General features: G+C 46.4%; 3 protein-coding genes across 7 annotated transcripts; 1 reads left to right on the plus strand and 2 right to left on the minus strand.

Annotated features, from left to right (window-relative positions):
* Positions 1-2,545: 2,545 nt before the first annotated feature.
* On the plus strand, positions 2,546-6,111 carry LOC125542680 (protein kinase family protein / C-type lectin domain-containing protein). Of its 3 annotated transcripts, XR_007298005.2 has the most exons (5): positions 2,549-2,802; positions 3,596-4,021; positions 4,117-4,687; positions 5,157-5,833; positions 5,910-6,111. XR_007298005.2 is itself a non-coding variant. In XM_048705815.2 (4 exons), the coding sequence occupies exons 1-4, from the start codon at positions 2,718-2,720 to the stop codon at positions 5,737-5,739; spliced, it is 1,662 nt and encodes a 553-aa protein (XP_048561772.1). In that variant the 5' UTR covers positions 2,546-2,717; the 3' UTR covers positions 5,740-6,111. The 3 variants fall into 3 exon arrangements, 2 of the variants coding, with proteins under 2 accessions (XP_048561772.1, XP_048561771.1); XM_048705815.2 differs by having other exon boundaries at positions 2,546-2,802; positions 4,120-4,687; positions 5,157-6,111; XM_048705814.2 differs by having other exon boundaries at positions 5,157-6,111.
* Positions 6,019-10,720, minus strand: LOC125542679 (uncharacterized). 3 transcript variants are annotated; one of them, XM_048705812.2, is made up of 12 exons: positions 10,415-10,720; positions 10,179-10,331; positions 9,564-9,681; positions 9,282-9,409; positions 9,019-9,169; positions 8,564-8,742; positions 8,076-8,313; positions 7,892-7,981; positions 7,619-7,764; positions 7,415-7,522; positions 7,240-7,328; positions 6,019-7,062 (listed from the first exon to the last, which is right to left on the minus strand). In XM_048705812.2, the coding sequence occupies exons 1-12, from the start codon at positions 10,481-10,483 to the stop codon at positions 6,456-6,458; spliced, it is 2,076 nt and encodes a 691-aa protein (XP_048561769.1). In that variant the 5' UTR covers positions 10,484-10,720; the 3' UTR covers positions 6,019-6,455. The 3 variants fall into 3 exon arrangements, with proteins under 3 accessions (XP_048561769.1, XP_087402388.1, XP_087402389.1); XM_087546262.1 differs by having other exon boundaries at positions 8,564-8,757; XM_087546263.1 differs by lacking the exon at positions 10,179-10,331 and having other exon boundaries at positions 8,564-8,757.
* Positions 10,721-10,800: 80 nt separating this feature from the next.
* EMB1895 (ARM repeat superfamily protein) lies at positions 10,801-15,934 on the minus strand. The gene is made up of 6 exons (XM_048705816.2): positions 15,716-15,934; positions 15,230-15,639; positions 14,808-15,101; positions 14,116-14,319; positions 11,939-14,034; positions 10,801-11,698 (listed from the first exon to the last, which is right to left on the minus strand). The coding sequence occupies exons 1-6, from the start codon at positions 15,789-15,791 to the stop codon at positions 11,182-11,184; spliced, it is 3,597 nt and encodes a 1,198-aa protein (XP_048561773.2). The 5' UTR covers positions 15,792-15,934; the 3' UTR covers positions 10,801-11,181.
* Between the last annotated feature and the right edge of the window lie 76 nt (positions 15,935-16,010).

A 16,010-nucleotide genomic window follows, 5' to 3' on the forward strand; every position in this document is an offset into this window, starting at 1 on the left:
GGATGCTCGTATTGGCTCCCACATATTCTATGAAGATCTTTATCGGTCGAACCGTTATGACAATATACGTTATTCCCTTTGTCATCGGTATGTTACTTGCCCGAGATTCGATCGTCGGTATCTTCATACCTAGTTCAATCTCGTTACCGAAAAGTCTCTTTACTCGTTCCGTAATACATCATCCCACAACTAGCTCATTAGTCACGTTGCTTGCAAGGTTTATTTTGATGTGCATTACCGAGAGGGCCCAGAGATACCTCTCCGATACTCTGAGTGACAAATCCTAATCTCGATCTATGCCAACCAAACAAACACCTCCGGAGATACCTATAGAGCATCTTTATAATCACCCAGTTACGTTGTGACGTTTGATAGCACACAAGGCATTCCTCAAGTATCCGGGAGTTGCATAATCTCATAGTCGAAGGAATATGTATTTGACATGAAGAAGGCAATAGCAATAAAACTGAACGATCAATATGCTATGCTAACGGATGGGTCTTGTCCATCACATCATTCTCCTAATGATGTGATCCCGTTCATAAAATGACAACACATGTCTATGGTTAGGTAACTTAATCATCCTTGATTAACGAGCTAGTTTAGTAGAGGCTTATTAGGGACACGATGTTTTGTCTATGTATCCACACATGTATCAAGTTTTCGGTTAATACAATTCTAGCATGAATAATAAACATTTATCATGATATAAGGAAATATAAAATAACAACTTTATTATTGCCTCTAGGGCATATTTCCTTCACTACACGCGTCGATACGATTAGTCGTCGCGGCTCGCTCCACTGATCACGCCGGTACGCCGAGCGTTCAAAACGGTGGCCAAAAGCGCTGGCAGTCGGTCACCGACGCCGCCTCCCTCCCTTGACGGGCCCACGACCTCCTCGGTCCCAACTATAAGCACAGACGACCGGGCCCTCCATTTGAGTGGAGATGATTTCTCTTGGGACCATCTCCGTGCAGCAAAGGCGTACTTCCGCAACCTGCCTTTGACGTCACCTTGCCAGACGCGCGGTTGAGCTGTTGGGCCGAGCCCAGTAGGCGTCGGTTTGCTACGTTGCGCCCAGTGTGCTTCTTTGTTTCAAATCTGATCATTTCAGCCTAGTACGGTTTAATTTCTTTTTCCTTTTATCTTTATCTAGAGAATTCATAAATCCATAGAATATTCATTTGAAATCTAAATTTGATGATTCAAATTCCCATATGCTTCTAAATTCATGGCCTATTTAATAGAGTAGTTATATCATTTTTCTAGAGGGCTTTCCTGGGTTGTGCGTGATAAAACCCGTATTCTTCATATTAAATCCATCTTTAATAATTCATAAAATATTCTCCATGTCTGTAAACTCAGATTTTTTTTCAATATTCTTCTCTAGACCATACCTATTTAACAGAAGTGGTTTCACGGTTTTCTGAGCACTTTATGTTTCATGTTTTTATTGTGTGGTTTATTTGCTATTGATTTTACTTTCGACTACTAGAACGCAATCCGAAACAAAACTTTCAAAGAGGGATCAGAGAAGTTTGAAGACCTTGCTGAGCCAGACAAGCATCCGCTTTGATCATGTCGAACCCTATACCTAGATTATATTTTACAGAATTATTTTATACGCATAGAATGCTATCTTTGGTATAGATTGCCATGGTAGTTTAGCAAGTAGCTAAGACCCAAATCCTTTGATAACATGATACCCCTTTTATTGATAATGCCCACCTTTGTCATATCAGTCATCTCGTAATGTGACAATCCATTTATTTTCCACAAGATTAAAAAGGTAAATATATACCATTAATGGATATTTGAAATTTAAATTTCATACAAGCATGGCATAGCTCATAGTGATTGGATGATTTTGCAGTATCAATACAATGTGATATTCTGGAGGCTATTTCGGATCTGGGGAGCATATGCTCCTGGATGAACAATAAATTCTAAATAAATAGTAAGTTTTTTAAAAAATTCTGTTTTTTTTTAGATTTCATGTTCTTTAGTTGTGTAGATTTTTATGTTAGTGTAACAAGCATGTTTGTGCTTGAATTTTTTTATGTGTAACGAAATAGCAGTGCTTCGTCGGTGAAACAAACAAAATTAGGTGTACCATTTCGTGTTCGACTTGTTTTTTTTAACAGGTCAAAATGCGTAGGTCTTTACCTAAAAGTTTGCGAGCAACATTTAGATGAAAAGAGACATTCCGTTGACTCGACTACGAGCCGCATATGATGGGTTTATCAACCTCGGTATGATAGGGCGGCTCAATTTCAATCTCTTGGAGGCGCTCACAGAGTTAGAGTGTGCACGCATGTGTTCAGAGTGATGAGTGTAAGTACTATGTTAAAAAATATGGCCATTAATAACACATCTAAATTTTTTTTCAGACTTTTGACATCTAGAAAAATATTTTTGATGCGCGGGAGCGTGTGCTTCCGAGCCGGTGAAAAAAATTATCTCAAAAAAAAACTGTGGAGTAAAAAGGGTATAGCAACAGCAACTGGAGGCAGGCAGGCAGGGCCAGGTGAGGTGGGCAGTGGAATTAATGGCGAGCAGTCAAGACGGTGGGCCCACCCGTTCCCTTCTCCCTCCTCTCCTTTCCCATCCATCCCAGTGAGAACAGAGCAGAGCAGAGCAGAAAGAAACGCCGCCCCTCGGAGGGAGGGGAGACCGACCACCGGAGCAAGAAGCAAGGAGGGAGGGGGCGGCCATGGTCACGCCCCTCGACCTCGTCATCGCCCTCGCCGCGCTGCTCCTCTCCGCCGCCGCGCCCGCGCCCGCGCTGGCTCACACCCGTGAGTACTACTTGCCACCGTCTTCTCTTTCCCCCCCTTCACTCCTCTATAGACAGATCCATGCCTTCTTCCCCAGCAGTGTGTTCCTCCTTGCTTGTTCCTTGCGATAGCCGGGCACGTGACCAGTTCGAAGTCAAAATATTTTCCTCAATCTCGTCTGCAAGGTCCGATTGATACTCCGGTGGTCAATGCCATCTGAAAGAGCAGTAGATTTATCATAATCTAGCGCCCATCTGAAAGAGCAGTAAATTTGTCATATGCCATCTTTTCTTTGCCAAGGGCGCACACAAATCAGAAGATAGACAACTAAATTTGTCTCCCGGCTTCGCCAAAACATGTGATTTTGCTCCACCAAGGCCGGCACAAAAACAACAAATCTGCGGCACCTCGTCCCCCCTCTCTGATATATATACTGGTGCTGGTGTGGGCGTGGCCGTCGACAACTATCAAGCCTCACTGGATAGATCCATAAAATATATTATTCCCTAATGGTTTACTCTATTGCTGCATCTGGCACAAAACCTGCGCTCTAGATTATGCTCCTGTCAGAAACCGATCATATGTAGTACCTGAAATGGCTCCACTCTTTCTGGTTGGCAAGCCAGCCACAACCCATTTTGGGCAGATGAGTTGGCCAGACCTTGCAAAAAAGAGAGATTTGGTAGTAATAGGATTTCAGACTTGCATGCATCCACATGTATAACTGTTTTAAGAGGCTCTAGATAGACTCCGTTGCCAATCCAATCATATTTCCCATAAGGTTATTAATATCAATACTTTCTGTTTTCTGCAGCGTCATGTCCCGACGGTTGGCAAATCAGTCCTGACCGGCTAAAGTGCTTCATGCACATCTCAAGCTCACTTTCCTGGGACGGATCCGAAGCTCTCTGCCGCAACTTCAGCGGTGATCTGGCTGCATTATCATCGGTTCAGGAGCTAAATTTCGCAAGGTCTCTCTGTGGAGCTGCCTCCTCCGGGTGCTGGGTTGGAGGGCGTCGCCGCAACACCAGCGGTCTTGTTGGATGGAAATGGTCTGACAATTCGTCTTCTTGGAATGAGACCGCCTTTCCCGGCGAGCCGTTGCATCCCAATTGCACCGGCGCTCGCTGCAGTCTAGCCACCGGCGACGATATGTGCACTTTGGTGACCAGTAAGCACACTGCACTTACTGGAAAGAAGTGTGCCGAGTCACATGGGCTGATTTGCATGATGAATCACGGTGAGTCTTTTTTTTTGGTAACACTGGAGTACTTTTGTTCCGTTGCATGAAAATTTAGTTGCACTAACAGTCTGACACCCACTGATTTATGCCAGAAGATAGGTGCTACCATGATCACTGCCACAAGGAGTATTTCATAGTCCTCATCGTCGTAAGCGGCTTGATTCTCTCGACCACTCTAGCTGTTGTGGTTTGGCTGCTCGTCTACAAGCGAAGCAAGAAAAGGAAAAGATCGCGTGAAGCTTCCGGCGCTTCAGCTACCGCATTAGTGCCACCGCTATGGAAAGTGTTCAACAGTGAAGAACTTAGATCGATAACCAAGAACTTCAGTGAGGGAAACCGGCTGCCCGGAAATGCCAAGACAGGTGGTACCTACAGTGGAACCTTGCCAGATGGATCCAAATTAGCAATTAAGAGATTGAAGAGATCCAGCCTACAAAGGAAAAAGGATTTCTACTCCGAGATCAGTAGAGTTGCAAAGCTCTATCATCCTAATTTAGTGGCTGTAAAAGGATGTTGTTATGATCATGGCGACCGCTTTATTGTCTATGAGTTTGTCGCCAATGGGCCGTTGGATGTGTGGCTGCATCATATTCCCAGAGGAGGGCGGAGCCTTGATTGGGCAACGAGAATGAGAGTTGCCACAACCCTTGCACAGGGGATTGCGTAAGTCATCCTAACTCTTGTCTGTTCCACTCCGAGAAATGTTATTTTTTTACTTAACTATTTGGAAAGTAATAGCTGATAAAGCACCTGTGGTCTAAGCTGCAATTATTTTAATCCATTCAGTTTCTTCTTTCATTATATTGATGCCTGTTTGCTGTGTTTAACCAATTATGGTTGCTTGTTAAGCGGAACTTGTAGTCCACAGATGTTTAATTCTTGGGAAAATGCTGGACATGCTTATGTTTATGTTAGGTTATAAATTGCGATATATAATTGCATAAGTCAGCTCTGGATTCACCGTTTTACTGTTGTAGGTTTCTCTGACATATTTATTAATTGGGAAAATTGCGATATATAATTGCATAAGTCAGCTCTGGACACTGAAACATTAATTCGAGACATTTGGCTATCTTTAACCATATTAGTACCATTAATGATCGCATACTTACCGGTAGTCTTTTGATTCCAGATTTTTGCATGACAAGGTGAAGCCCCAGGTAGTCCACCGTGATATCCGTGCAAGCAACGTCCTTCTGGACGAGGAATTTGGTTCCCATCTGATGGGGGTTGGGCTGTCCAAGTTTGTGCCGTGGGAAGTAATGCACGAGAGGACCGTCAAGGCGGCAACATACGGTTACCTTGCCCCAGAGTTCATATACAGGAACGAGCTGACAACAAAGAGCGACGTCTACAGCTTCGGCGTGCTGCTTCTAGAAATCATCAGTGGCCGTAGGCCAGCACAGTCCGTTGAATCTGCTGGATGGCAGACTATATTCGAGTGGGCGACGCCTCTGGTCCAATCACACCGGCATCTGGAGCTGCTGGATCCGCTCATCAACGACTTGCCGGAGATAGGAGTGATCCAGAAGGTCGTGGACCTCGTCTACGCCTGCACCCAGCATGTCCCCTCGGTGCGCCCAAGGATGTCTCACGTCGTCCATCAGCTGCAGCAGCTTGAGCTCAAGTCAGCGGCGTCCGAGCAGCTGAGGAGCGGGACCAGCACCAGCGCGACTTCACCGATGCTGCCATTGGAGGTCCGGACACCTCGCTGAAACCATCGGTCTAGAAACACCGCTGTTCTTCTCATCATCAGCCATTAGGTAGCGCATTTCTTGCAGCGTGGAGTGACCCAAGAGCCTCCTGTAACCGTAAGCGCAACGACTTTCTTGTGGGCAAGTACTTAGGGAGAGTAGGGTCCTGGAGGTCTAAACCCCCGTTCTTGCCATCGTTGTCGAGGGCCATTTGTACCCCAGCTGATTTCTACCTTAGATCTCAACATGTCTGAGTTTAGCAACCAGCTGATTTCTACCTTAGATCTCAACATGTCTGAGTTTAGCAAGCAACATGAATTGTTCAATGTCGGTACTCGGTACAAGCTGTTTGTCTGTATGTTATCTGAATGTTGATGTCAGTGGTTCGTGGTATATCCTTTCTCAACTTATCGCTGAGCTTCGTATTTACAATTGAGAACAAGACATGTTGAGAGTACCATTCCAGGGTTGCACTAGAAGATGCACACTCATGAACTATAAATAGACATGTCTGAGTTTAGCGAGCAACGTTCAGTGTCTACTCTCTAGGAGCTGCTGGTCTATGTATTATCTGAATGTTGTTTGATCTCGGTAGTTTTGTGATATAACACATTGTCGAGCTTCATATTTACACTTGAGAACAAAAATGTGTTGAGATCTTTGCACTAGATGTGCTCATGAAGTAACTAGTGAAGTAGAAGGTTCTTAATTAATCTGCACAGCAGAGTCAACTGGAGCTAAGGAACAGGCTTTCGCCGTACCCTGTTGAAGGTAGGTTTCAGTGGCTGGCTAACGCTGGGCTCAAACGGCAGCAACGGCTTCTTCCCCTGTGTGCTACTGACACCACTGCGGCCGGACGCCATCGCAGCGCCGGCGCCGGCTGCCTTGCTGGCCCTCTGCTTCTTGGCCTTGGGGGCCTCCAGCCGCTCCAGGATCCTTGAGGTCTTCTCGTCCAGTGGCTTCACCGGAGAGGGAAGCGTGGATACCGGAGGCCTGGGGAATTGGGCCCTGGAAGAGGAGACCGGGGTGCAGAAGTCGTCGTTGTCGTCGATGATGATGAGCTTCTCCCACTCCTCGGAGATGCTGGGCGACGCCTTCTCCTTGGGCTGCTGGCTCGGGAGCTTCCTCTCCTTGGGCTGGCTCGGGAGCCTGTCTTTCGGAACTCGGAAAGGCGATGCTGTCGTCTGTGGCTCGCTGAACGCGTAGATCCGGTCGGCGTCTCTGGCCTTCTCCCTTTGGCTCATGAACATGTTTCCCCTGGGACCCTGCAATGCTGGTATTTGTGGCTCGCTGAATGAGTCAAGATGGATGGCATCATTCACAGCATAGGCTGGGGTAATTGACCTGCCAAATGAGGTTGAAATAATCAAAACTTCTCATATATATTGTCTCTTAGTAGCCAGCCAGGTAGCAAAACCCAAAGAAGAACTCAAAATAGTAGTCTCTGAAAGCATAGGTTGGAGTATCAGGAGAAGCATTATGAAATTTGAACTTCTGAAGTAATTACTGAGGAGGAGGTACCCGAATTGCAGGCTATCCTTCACCAGAGAATTCAGCTTCGAGTGGAAACCTCTTTCATGGTGTAGAGGGTTGTATTCCTTCACAGCAATCTGAAACACTTCCAAGTTGTTAGCAGGCATGTAGTAGGCAACCACACCATGCAACTACAGAGACATGGAGCGGTCCGAAACCATACCTTTGATAAAGAGGTTTCAATTGAATTCTTGGTGTCCTTGCTAACAGTATAGTTGCGAGGTCGGCTCACATCCGGGAGAGGCAGTATCTCTTCAGATCCAGCGAGCCTCTACAGCGTAAACATGTTCCTACCATCAAAGCCAAGCAATGACAAGGCACAAACCCTTAAGTTACATTGCGATAAAACAGGGGACACTGACTATACCCTCAGAAGCATTGGTCCCTTTTCAGATGGCTGAAGGAGATAATAACAGGCAAGCGTTCCAATTTTCATTGTTTCAGTGTTGCACGCCGAGGAGCACACAAGTCCCTGATCGAGCTTGAAAAGAGTTTCACATAGACCATAGAAAACTGCACGACATACACAATACTCAGAATTTGGGAGCATCCAGGAAACTGCACATCTGACGTATATTGCAATATAAATTAAAGATGGTCTGGGAAAAATGCACAGCACAGACAATATGGAAATACGTACTCTGGGTGTTCTGATCCAGGCTCTCATCAGTTAGAGCAACTTCATCATTTGAGCTGGGAACCACAACATGAGATTTCCCCATTATGACTCCTGCCAACACACATTATCACAAAACTTAACAGAGTAAAGATGAAGTCTCGATATACTAGAGTATAATGCCTCAGTAGTCAAGAGTAGTGGGTACCTTCATTTAGCGAGGCTAAGTCAGTGCGCTCAATCACATCAAAAGAAATGGATGTAGAGGCTCGTCGCATGTTTGACCCACCTTCTGAAGTGGGAAGAAACAATACAGTCTGATCACCAATCTTCACGGCACTATCAGTAACATCAGAAGCTGCAAGTTGGCGGCTTGTTGTTGGGCACAGCCATTTTGCCTTATGTGTGGTAACATCATCTATGGGGCGACCATGGCACCTGCATATCTGTTCAGTGCGTTCGGCATTAGCAGAACCCTTGAAGAGACTAGCGAATAGACGAAATGAAGCATTATAACATGACTATTATCTTGTCGAACGAAAAGCTGAAAACAACAGACATAAACATCAAATTTGCATGCACAGGATGAAATGAAACAGTCAAAAGAAAGCACCACATACATTCTGTTGTATGCTGTTGTATGCCTAGAACTGAATATTCATAGTCAAAGGTGGCGTGCGTAAATAATTATATTACCTGACAATATGGAAAACCATCAATGATCTGATTTGCTGATGGATATATGCTGCAGGTTACTTGATTAACAGATTTAATTATGGGAACTCTGAACACCAATACAGCTTGCATCATCTCTTCCTTGTCATCCTTCAGCTCTTCTAACCACCTCTTGACTAGCCCATGCAAAACTTGGGTCTCTGCATTCCGAACATCTACGCTTTTAGGGGTCTTAGTGTTAGATGGAAGAAGTGTGAAAAGTTAACTTATTCAGTGTAAGCAACTCATTATATGGGAGTACTAACTCTGGGATGTCAATCAAATATCAGAATATAGAAAAGTTTAAATATCACAGTTTAAGCTACATGATCATATTATGTGTATCAACATGGCCAAGAAAGATGACTGTCTTGTCTAAAGATAAATGAAAATAACGAGAGCAATAGATGATCCCTACACTCATGAAGCCTCCTTACCAGGACTGTATCTTCGAACAACGCAATTTTCAAGGTCACTGATTCTGTGTATAAAATTGCTGGAGTTTTCAGAAACATCATCATACATGAACGCAGCAGTTTCTGTTTCCAACATTACAAACTCCACTGTAATACACTGTTCTGATGCTTCCTGATGAAAATAGAGATGATAATTAGAGGAATGCCATTATCATGAGAAACAATTTTTGCACGAAGCAATACTCAATCCCTTTCGAAAGAAATCGAGAAATCGGCACCCGTACCATAAGTGATCTTCGGAGAGGTTCCGTGTTTTGGGCAGAAAAACATATTGCAATCACTTTCTTGGAGATGTCATCAGTGGCCCAAGAATAGATGGCCCTGTTGCTAAACAGATTTTGTAGTGACACGTCTGCAGACAAGAAATGCAGTCAGATAAATTTCCTATCTCAATATAATTCCCTGTATTAAGAACAGGCAAATTGACTGTGTTTATCCTGCTCAGTTCATTTTTTCTACGGGACGAAACAAGCATATACCGAACATAAAGATCATCCGAGCCATACCTCCAGTTGGCACAGACCCATGTTGCTCGGGAAGGAAGCCATCCAGAGGCAAGTTTTCGACAGCATGGTGGAAATCTCGAAGGCTGAATTTCTCCCCGGGCCTATACGCAATCTTGAGCTGATGGAAGTTGATGTATTAATACAACTGAGAAGATTAGAACAAGCGCACAAAAGGAATGCATCATCTGGGATGGAGACCAATCAGTGGTGTAACAGTGTGACAGCATCAGCGTTCGCCTTTTCCAGGTGTGAGTGAATAGTCAGTGCAGGTTGTTAGGCAATTCGCCTTTTCAGGCATCAGAGGATCATGGCAATAGCAATCTGACACCAAATGCATGATTCAGTTAACCTATATGTGTGGTTAATTCGCCAGTTTTTGCAGACACCACACACCGGCAACCAGAAGTGGGTGAACTGGCGTTCGAAAGACGAGCGGCGCTAGAGCAGCAGAGCTCGCGTGTCAGAAATTCAGGATGCAATTGGATGAGTTAATGGCGAGATGTTCGATTCGAAGCTAAGCAATCATGCAGGCAGCACCGAAATGACCAGCAGGATCGAACGCCTCATAGAAATGCAGCAGGCAGAGGGGAGGGAGGGAGGGAGGGAGATACGGACCTCGGGCGGGGAGCGGGAGGAGGAACCGGAGGGGCCGGCCGCGGCGCGGTGGACGTAGCAGAGGGCGAGGCGGTCCGGGAGCGGGGCGGCGGAGGCGGAGGCCGCGGGCGGCGAGGGGGCGGCGGCGTAGTGGTTGGCGAGGTGGAGCAGGCACTGCGCGCGCGGGCGCGGCGGCCGTTAGGGCTCGGAGCCTGATGGACCGGAGGGAAGGGGGAGGGAGGGGCCGGAGCGGGTACCTGCTTGAGGAGGTCGAGGATGGGCGGCGGGATGTTGCGGAGGTCGAGGAGGAAGCAGAGCAGCGCCATGGCCGGCGGCGAGGTCGAGGAGCGAGCGAGCAGCAAAACTGCCGTGTGCGTGCGTGCGTCCGTGGTTTCGAAATTTTGAACCAAGCAGAGACTCCCGAGCGGCAAGTCTGAATTATTAGGAGTACCTACTGAAACGGGACACAGCAGTCAGCAGAGGAGCGCCACGGCAAGCCTGAATTCATAATCCAGCATTGCTGAAAGCGTCATTTGCGTGCCCGGTTTCGGATTCGAACGGGAGCGCTCGACATGATTTGAATTCAACTGAGCGAACACAAAGACAGACGCATCAGATCAGAGGGACGGAACTAAAGCCGGAATTCATCATATCCAAGTTGTATGGATTCATCATTCATATATGGTCACATATAGAGATCTCAGTTAAAGCAGTTAGCATCATCTATTGCATCTAGATACATCCATTCCTCCGACAAGTATTTTAGGGCGGAGGGAGTAGTATCTTGTGTACATCACATGGCCGCCCCGAACTAAACTATAAGCCTGAATTCGTCACATCCAAGTTGCACATGGCCTGATGATGTTAAGTGACCACAAGATAACAGTTAGGAGCCTCTGTAAAGCATATATCGCCAAGGATTAACCAGCAACAATGGACATGCTCTACATCACAGACCACACACATAGCTTCTATAGCCAATACTCTTGAACTTCAGCCGAGCCTGAGGGGCCGTCAGTCAGGGCTACTGGACGGAGAAGACGGCGCCGTCATTCAACGGCAGCAAGCTGAAGCAGCGCCCGTTCTCGTCCACGCAGCACGCCTGCCATGCTATCTGGTACTCGCCGCGAGGAAACGAGGAGACGTCCAGCAGGCAGTCTGAGAACCCCTGGCCAGAGCCAGCTGGTTTGAAACACGCGAACGCTGTCACCAGCTCGGTGTGGGAGTTCTCCTTGTGGCTGGCCTTCCTCAGGCCGCCGCTCTTTATGTGCTGCAGCAGCTTGGCGTGCAGCACGGCCATCTCGGAGGTGGTCCTGCGCATCTCGAACTGCTTGCTCCTCGTTCCCGCGATGTGTAGGGGCGACGATGGGCTTGTGGCTAGAATGCAGTACAGTTTCGCGATGCGGATGGGGGTTCGCTCCAGCACGCGCTTCCACTCCAAGCAGAGAGTCAGGGAGAGCTGGAAGCCGCGCGGTACTGATATTCTGTTCTTGTTTGCGGGGTTGGAATCGAACATGAAGAGCTCGGCGCCAAGGCAAGGCCTGCATAAATGTAAGATGTCATGTAATGCATTTTGCTGAAAATACAAATACGGGTGCCCCATAGAGAAGGTTTTACATGCTACCAAAATATATGATCACAATTGCTAGCTTAATGTTCTTATCTGAACCTGACTTCTTGTTAGTTCATCCAGCATAGTATAATTAATTCCACTCAAGAATAAGATGGTCTCACTCTCGCTCAAAGCACTTCAAGGGTACAGCATTATATGTATATAATACCTTACGCTGAAGAAGTGTCTGGGAAGCATGAAAGGCAGTTCCATCAACCTCCGCAAAATGCTAGACAGAAGTTGCATCCCTCTGTGCAAATGATGCAGAGCGTCCACTCCAGTTGTCACTCCTTTGGCATCCGCGCGAGCACGAAACAAAGATGCCACAGCAAACTTGAAGAGCGAATAAGAATCCTTTTCCAGAATACCTGACATATTCATTCTTGTGCTGAAGTGTACGGAGTCCAGCTCATAAGAAGAAACAGAAATGAATTGCCGCAGTTGCGAGACAACTTGGCTATCATTCCTATCTACTCTTTGATGCAAATCTTGTAGGATTGATTCGTGAGAAAATCTCTCTGGAAGCGTGCAAGGGTCTGAACTGCCAGGTACATTTGAGACGTCTACAGAAAACGCAGTACAAAATGACAAAAGTGAGCACATGAAAGCAAGCCTGGCTACAGTAGTAAAGCTTTCATGATCCATGTCCCCATGGGATGCAGCAAGCAGATCATAACTCTTTGCTAGGTCACTCAGTCTTAAAGAACAATTAGTCAAAGCTAGGAGGACTTGGTTGTTCTCTATGGCTACACTTGAAGATTCATGATGCGATATGTCTTTGTGAGCAGAAGAATGTGCATTAAGAATGCCAAGAACATCAGTTAAGATCTTAAGAAAAGACGCTCTCAGGCTAATGAACCACCTCTGGAAGAAGAATTCGCGGTCTGAGGAGGCATTAGATGAGAGGACATCATTTGCTAAGCATATTCTCTCACAAATACCAGTGATTTTTTCTTGGCAGCCATGCAACTCTAGAGATCCAGCAAGAGTACTTTCAACATCTGTTTCGACACTGTAGAGGTCCTCATGAAGATCTACCTCTGTATTTAGCTCACCAACCAACTTACTGATTGCTGAAGGAAAAAGCAATAGCTTCATCTCAAGTTCTCCAGCGGCAAAAAGAAGCAATGATTTGAACCAAAATCCAAAGGTGCCCGACTCAAAAGCAGCTGAAACTTTTCTAAAGACAAATGACGCTGTGAACCAGAGATCTTCATGGCAGCAGTACATAGCAGACCTATAGGCTTCCCAGTAGCTCTGTTTTCTTGTAAGCACTTTAGCCATCCGAAGGGCACACAGTTCATGTGCTATCCAAGCGGGAGTAAAGAATATCTTAGGGTGCTCATTTGAATCACCCGATCCTTTATTACCATCTCTGATTTTACAAGTACTCCATGAGATGTGCGCGCACATTATAAGATGGAAGAATTCATATGTGCTGCAATACTGAGAGGCGTTCTGCTGCACACATTCAGTTAGACCCTTGATACTATGGTGAAGACTGCAGGAAGAGCCAGATGTTTTATGACACATATCATGGCAAGCATTTGCAAACTTGAGCATGCAAATAATTAGATCATGCACTACAGATGAATTATTCTTGCTGCAAAATTCAGTGGAAGCTAACTTTGCCTTGTCAGTGTCAGTTTCCATGCAAGAAGCATCGATACTTCCAGCCGCTGGTTCAACAGTATCATATGAAGCTCTAAACTGCTCCGGGGCAACAGATGATTTGACACAGTTAACTGCTGCTACTCCAGAGTAATGACTGGCATTTATTCGAGCAAGTTCTTTCATCAGGCATCTTACTTTATCAAGAGCAGCAGAAGCAGCAGAAGGGTAGCCTGAAACAAGCTTTAGCATAAGGCTAAACAGTGCCCTGTATTTCTGTAATTCACAGGACACTAGTACCTTGCTTCTACAGTTCGCTAGTTCATTGGCCAGAGATATTATATTATCCACTATTGCTGTTAAAATCTTATTCAGAGATTTTTCATCCTCACTAGTTTCTTCATGAGTTGACAGCATGTTGTTCGAAATTCCTGGGTATCCAGTGTACGAGAATGATGGACTCTCGAGAGTGCCTATAGTCTGATGTGGCTTTGTTTCCTTGAGAAAGCAAAAGAAGATATCCAAAAGAATTTCAAGAGCATTATATTGCATCTCCCAGGAAGAACAATGCAAAAATCTTTTAGCGGCCAGAGCAAGCTTAGATAACTCAGAAGGATTGATATGGCGGATGCTTGGATCTTTAACACAGAGAATCTGAAAAGTACCCTTTCCAATCAGATAAAAATAAAGATAGGTCTAAATCAGAATGAGCAAAGTCCATTAGCTAGTGTTCACCTTTTGCAGAATTCGGAATGCATAGCGCTTACAATCAAGTGGGAAATCCTCATCATCAACTAGTTGTAATAATGTGCCAAAAACAGTACTGGCACCAGGAAGATAGAAAGTATTTCTGCGAAACATAAAACATAAACTTTTCAAAACCATAGTCCTCATAGGAAGAGAAGATTCATGTCCCAGAAATGATAGCAGAAGTGCCACCTGCAATAGCAGATTTAACCAAGGAAATAAATTTAGTTCCAAATCAATCGACAATTGGAGAATGATGATAACTTGCTATTTATGCCTCGTCACTAGCCCCCAGCTCCCCAGATAGAGGATTGATAAAAGCATGCCTTGCAAATTAAGATTGCAGCAGCACAAAACTCAGAAGGGAATCATAAGATGTTTTGAACCTCATTTGTGTAGTGTTTTTATTTAGTTCCGAAAGCCGAAAAGCAGAAACCAGTGAATCATAGGAAAGCTAAAAGTTATTAAGGAATATACATTCCTGGTAGCAATATTTTGAAGGTAGCAAATGTAAACTGAAGGAGAAAGTATATTTAACTTAAATAAACAGCTAAATGCTAAGATATGCTCACGGAAGAATGAACTTAATGACATATCAGGATTCAGAAAAACATACTTGCAGAGATAAATTTAAGAAATTTAGACAAATACATAACTTGGCAACTTGTGGGTTACATTACCTGATCACCAAACAAAACAATTGACTTGGACGCCAGTCTGGAGAGTGCGAAGAGAATTTCCGCTTTGAATACATCTTCCAGGTTGCCTAGAACCATCTGCTTTCCAACCTCGTGAACTCTACGGACAACAGCCAACTTACAATCAAGCTTCGAGAAAGTCTTAATTGCTGCCATAATAACTTGGGCTTCTGATGTCGGTGAGATGGCTAATCCAGCCAGCACTTGAAGGGTGATGTATGAGAAGTCCTGTGAAAGCTTACAAAAGCAACCAGCCGCAAACAATGCCGCTTTGACCTGCCAAAGGAGAAGCACAGGAACCCTGAACAAATCACTTACTACTAACAGACATGTGCATTGCAAGATCAGTAGCCTGATCCTAGGAGTAGTATGAAGCAGTCATGGTGATTAGTGCTGGCACTGACCTCGGCAGCATTGGAGGAGCGGAGGCCGGAGAGGACGAGGGAGCGGACGTGGACGCTGTCCTTGGCGAGGCCGGCGAGGCAGCCGAACATCCTCAAGGCGAGCTCCCTGGCCCGCGGGGTCCCGGCCGCGCCGTGCGCCGCCGCGACCTTCCGGAGTATCTGGTCAGGCTCCGCGCAGGGCCACGCGGCGGCCTGGGCCGGGAGGAGGGCGCGGACGATGCGGGCCCGGACGGAGTCGTCGGCGGCGGCCCTGAACTCGGTGGCGAGGCGGAGGAGCATGGTCTCAGCGAAGACGCGGGGCTCGGCGGGCAGGACGCCGAACGCGGAGGCCACCGCCGCGGGGACGGCGGGGCTCGCGGCGAGGTCGCGGATGCGCGGGGCGGCGGCCTCGAGGGCCCTGAGGCGCGTGCCTGGAGGGAGGGGAGTGGGGGTGAGGCGCTAGGGGGTGGTACGGAGATGAAGAGAGCCGGTGGTCGAGAGGGTTACCGAGGTGGCGGGAGCGGAGGCCCTTGTCGAGGTCGATGCTCCAGTCCATGGCGGAGGCCGCCGGGATGCTCTCCATCGCCGCCGCCGCCCCTGTCGCCGGAGGTTTTGGTGCTCCCCCTTTCTGAATTACGCCTGTTTATTACCCGAGCTTTTATCTCAAGACGTTGGATCGAGATCTAACGGCTGCGATGGCACCCATATACCACAACCTCCGCCTCTTCTACAACCGCGGTCAGGATTCCTGTGGGTTCGAACATCGTTATGGAGTCCCCTAATAAAAAGAAAACATCTTCAT

Source organism: Triticum urartu, chromosome 3A, assembly GCF_056163025.1.
Source record: "Triticum urartu cultivar PI428250 chromosome 3A, HENAU_Tu73, whole genome shotgun sequence".
Classification (NCBI taxonomy): Eukaryota; Viridiplantae; Streptophyta; class Magnoliopsida; order Poales; family Poaceae; genus Triticum; species Triticum urartu.

What these genes read in the sequence shown, in the direction of transcription:
- LOC125542680 (XM_048705814.2), top strand. Translation starts at nt 2,718, where the DNA reads ATGGTCACGCCCCTCGACCTCGTCATCGCCCTCGCCGCGCTGCTCCTC. An exon ending in GCCCGCGCTGGCTCACACCC is followed by an intron (nt 2,803 to 3,595) that starts GTGAGTACTACT and finishes TGTTTTCTGCAG; the next exon opens with CGTCATGTCCCGACGGTTGG. An exon ending in GATTTGCATGATGAATCACG is followed by an intron (nt 4,022 to 4,116) that starts GTGAGTCTTTTT and finishes GATTTATGCCAG; the next exon opens with AAGATAGGTGCTACCATGAT.
- LOC125542679 (XM_087546262.1), bottom strand. Translation starts at nt 10,483, where the DNA reads ATGGCGCTGCTCTGCTTCCTCCTCGACCTCCGCAACATCCCGCCGCCC. An exon ending in CTCTCCGAAGATCACTTATG is followed by an intron (nt 9,170 to 9,281) that starts GTACGGGTGCCG and finishes TATTTTCATCAG; the next exon opens with GAAGCATCAGAACAGTGTAT. An exon ending in TGTTCGAAGATACAGTCCTG is followed by an intron (nt 8,758 to 9,018) that starts GTAAGGAGGCTT and finishes CTAAAAGCGTAG; the next exon opens with ATGTTCGGAATGCAGAGACC.
- EMB1895 (XM_048705816.2), bottom strand. Translation starts at nt 15,791, where the DNA reads ATGGAGAGCATCCCGGCGGCCTCCGCCATGGACTGGAGCATCGACCTC. An exon ending in GCTCCTCCAATGCTGCCGAG is followed by an intron (nt 15,102 to 15,229) that starts GTCAGTGCCAGC and finishes CTCCTTTGGCAG; the next exon opens with GTCAAAGCGGCATTGTTTGC. An exon ending in AGACACTTCTTCAGCGTAAG is followed by an intron (nt 11,699 to 11,938) that starts GTATTATATACA and finishes ACATTTATGCAG; the next exon opens with GCCTTGCCTTGGCGCCGAGC.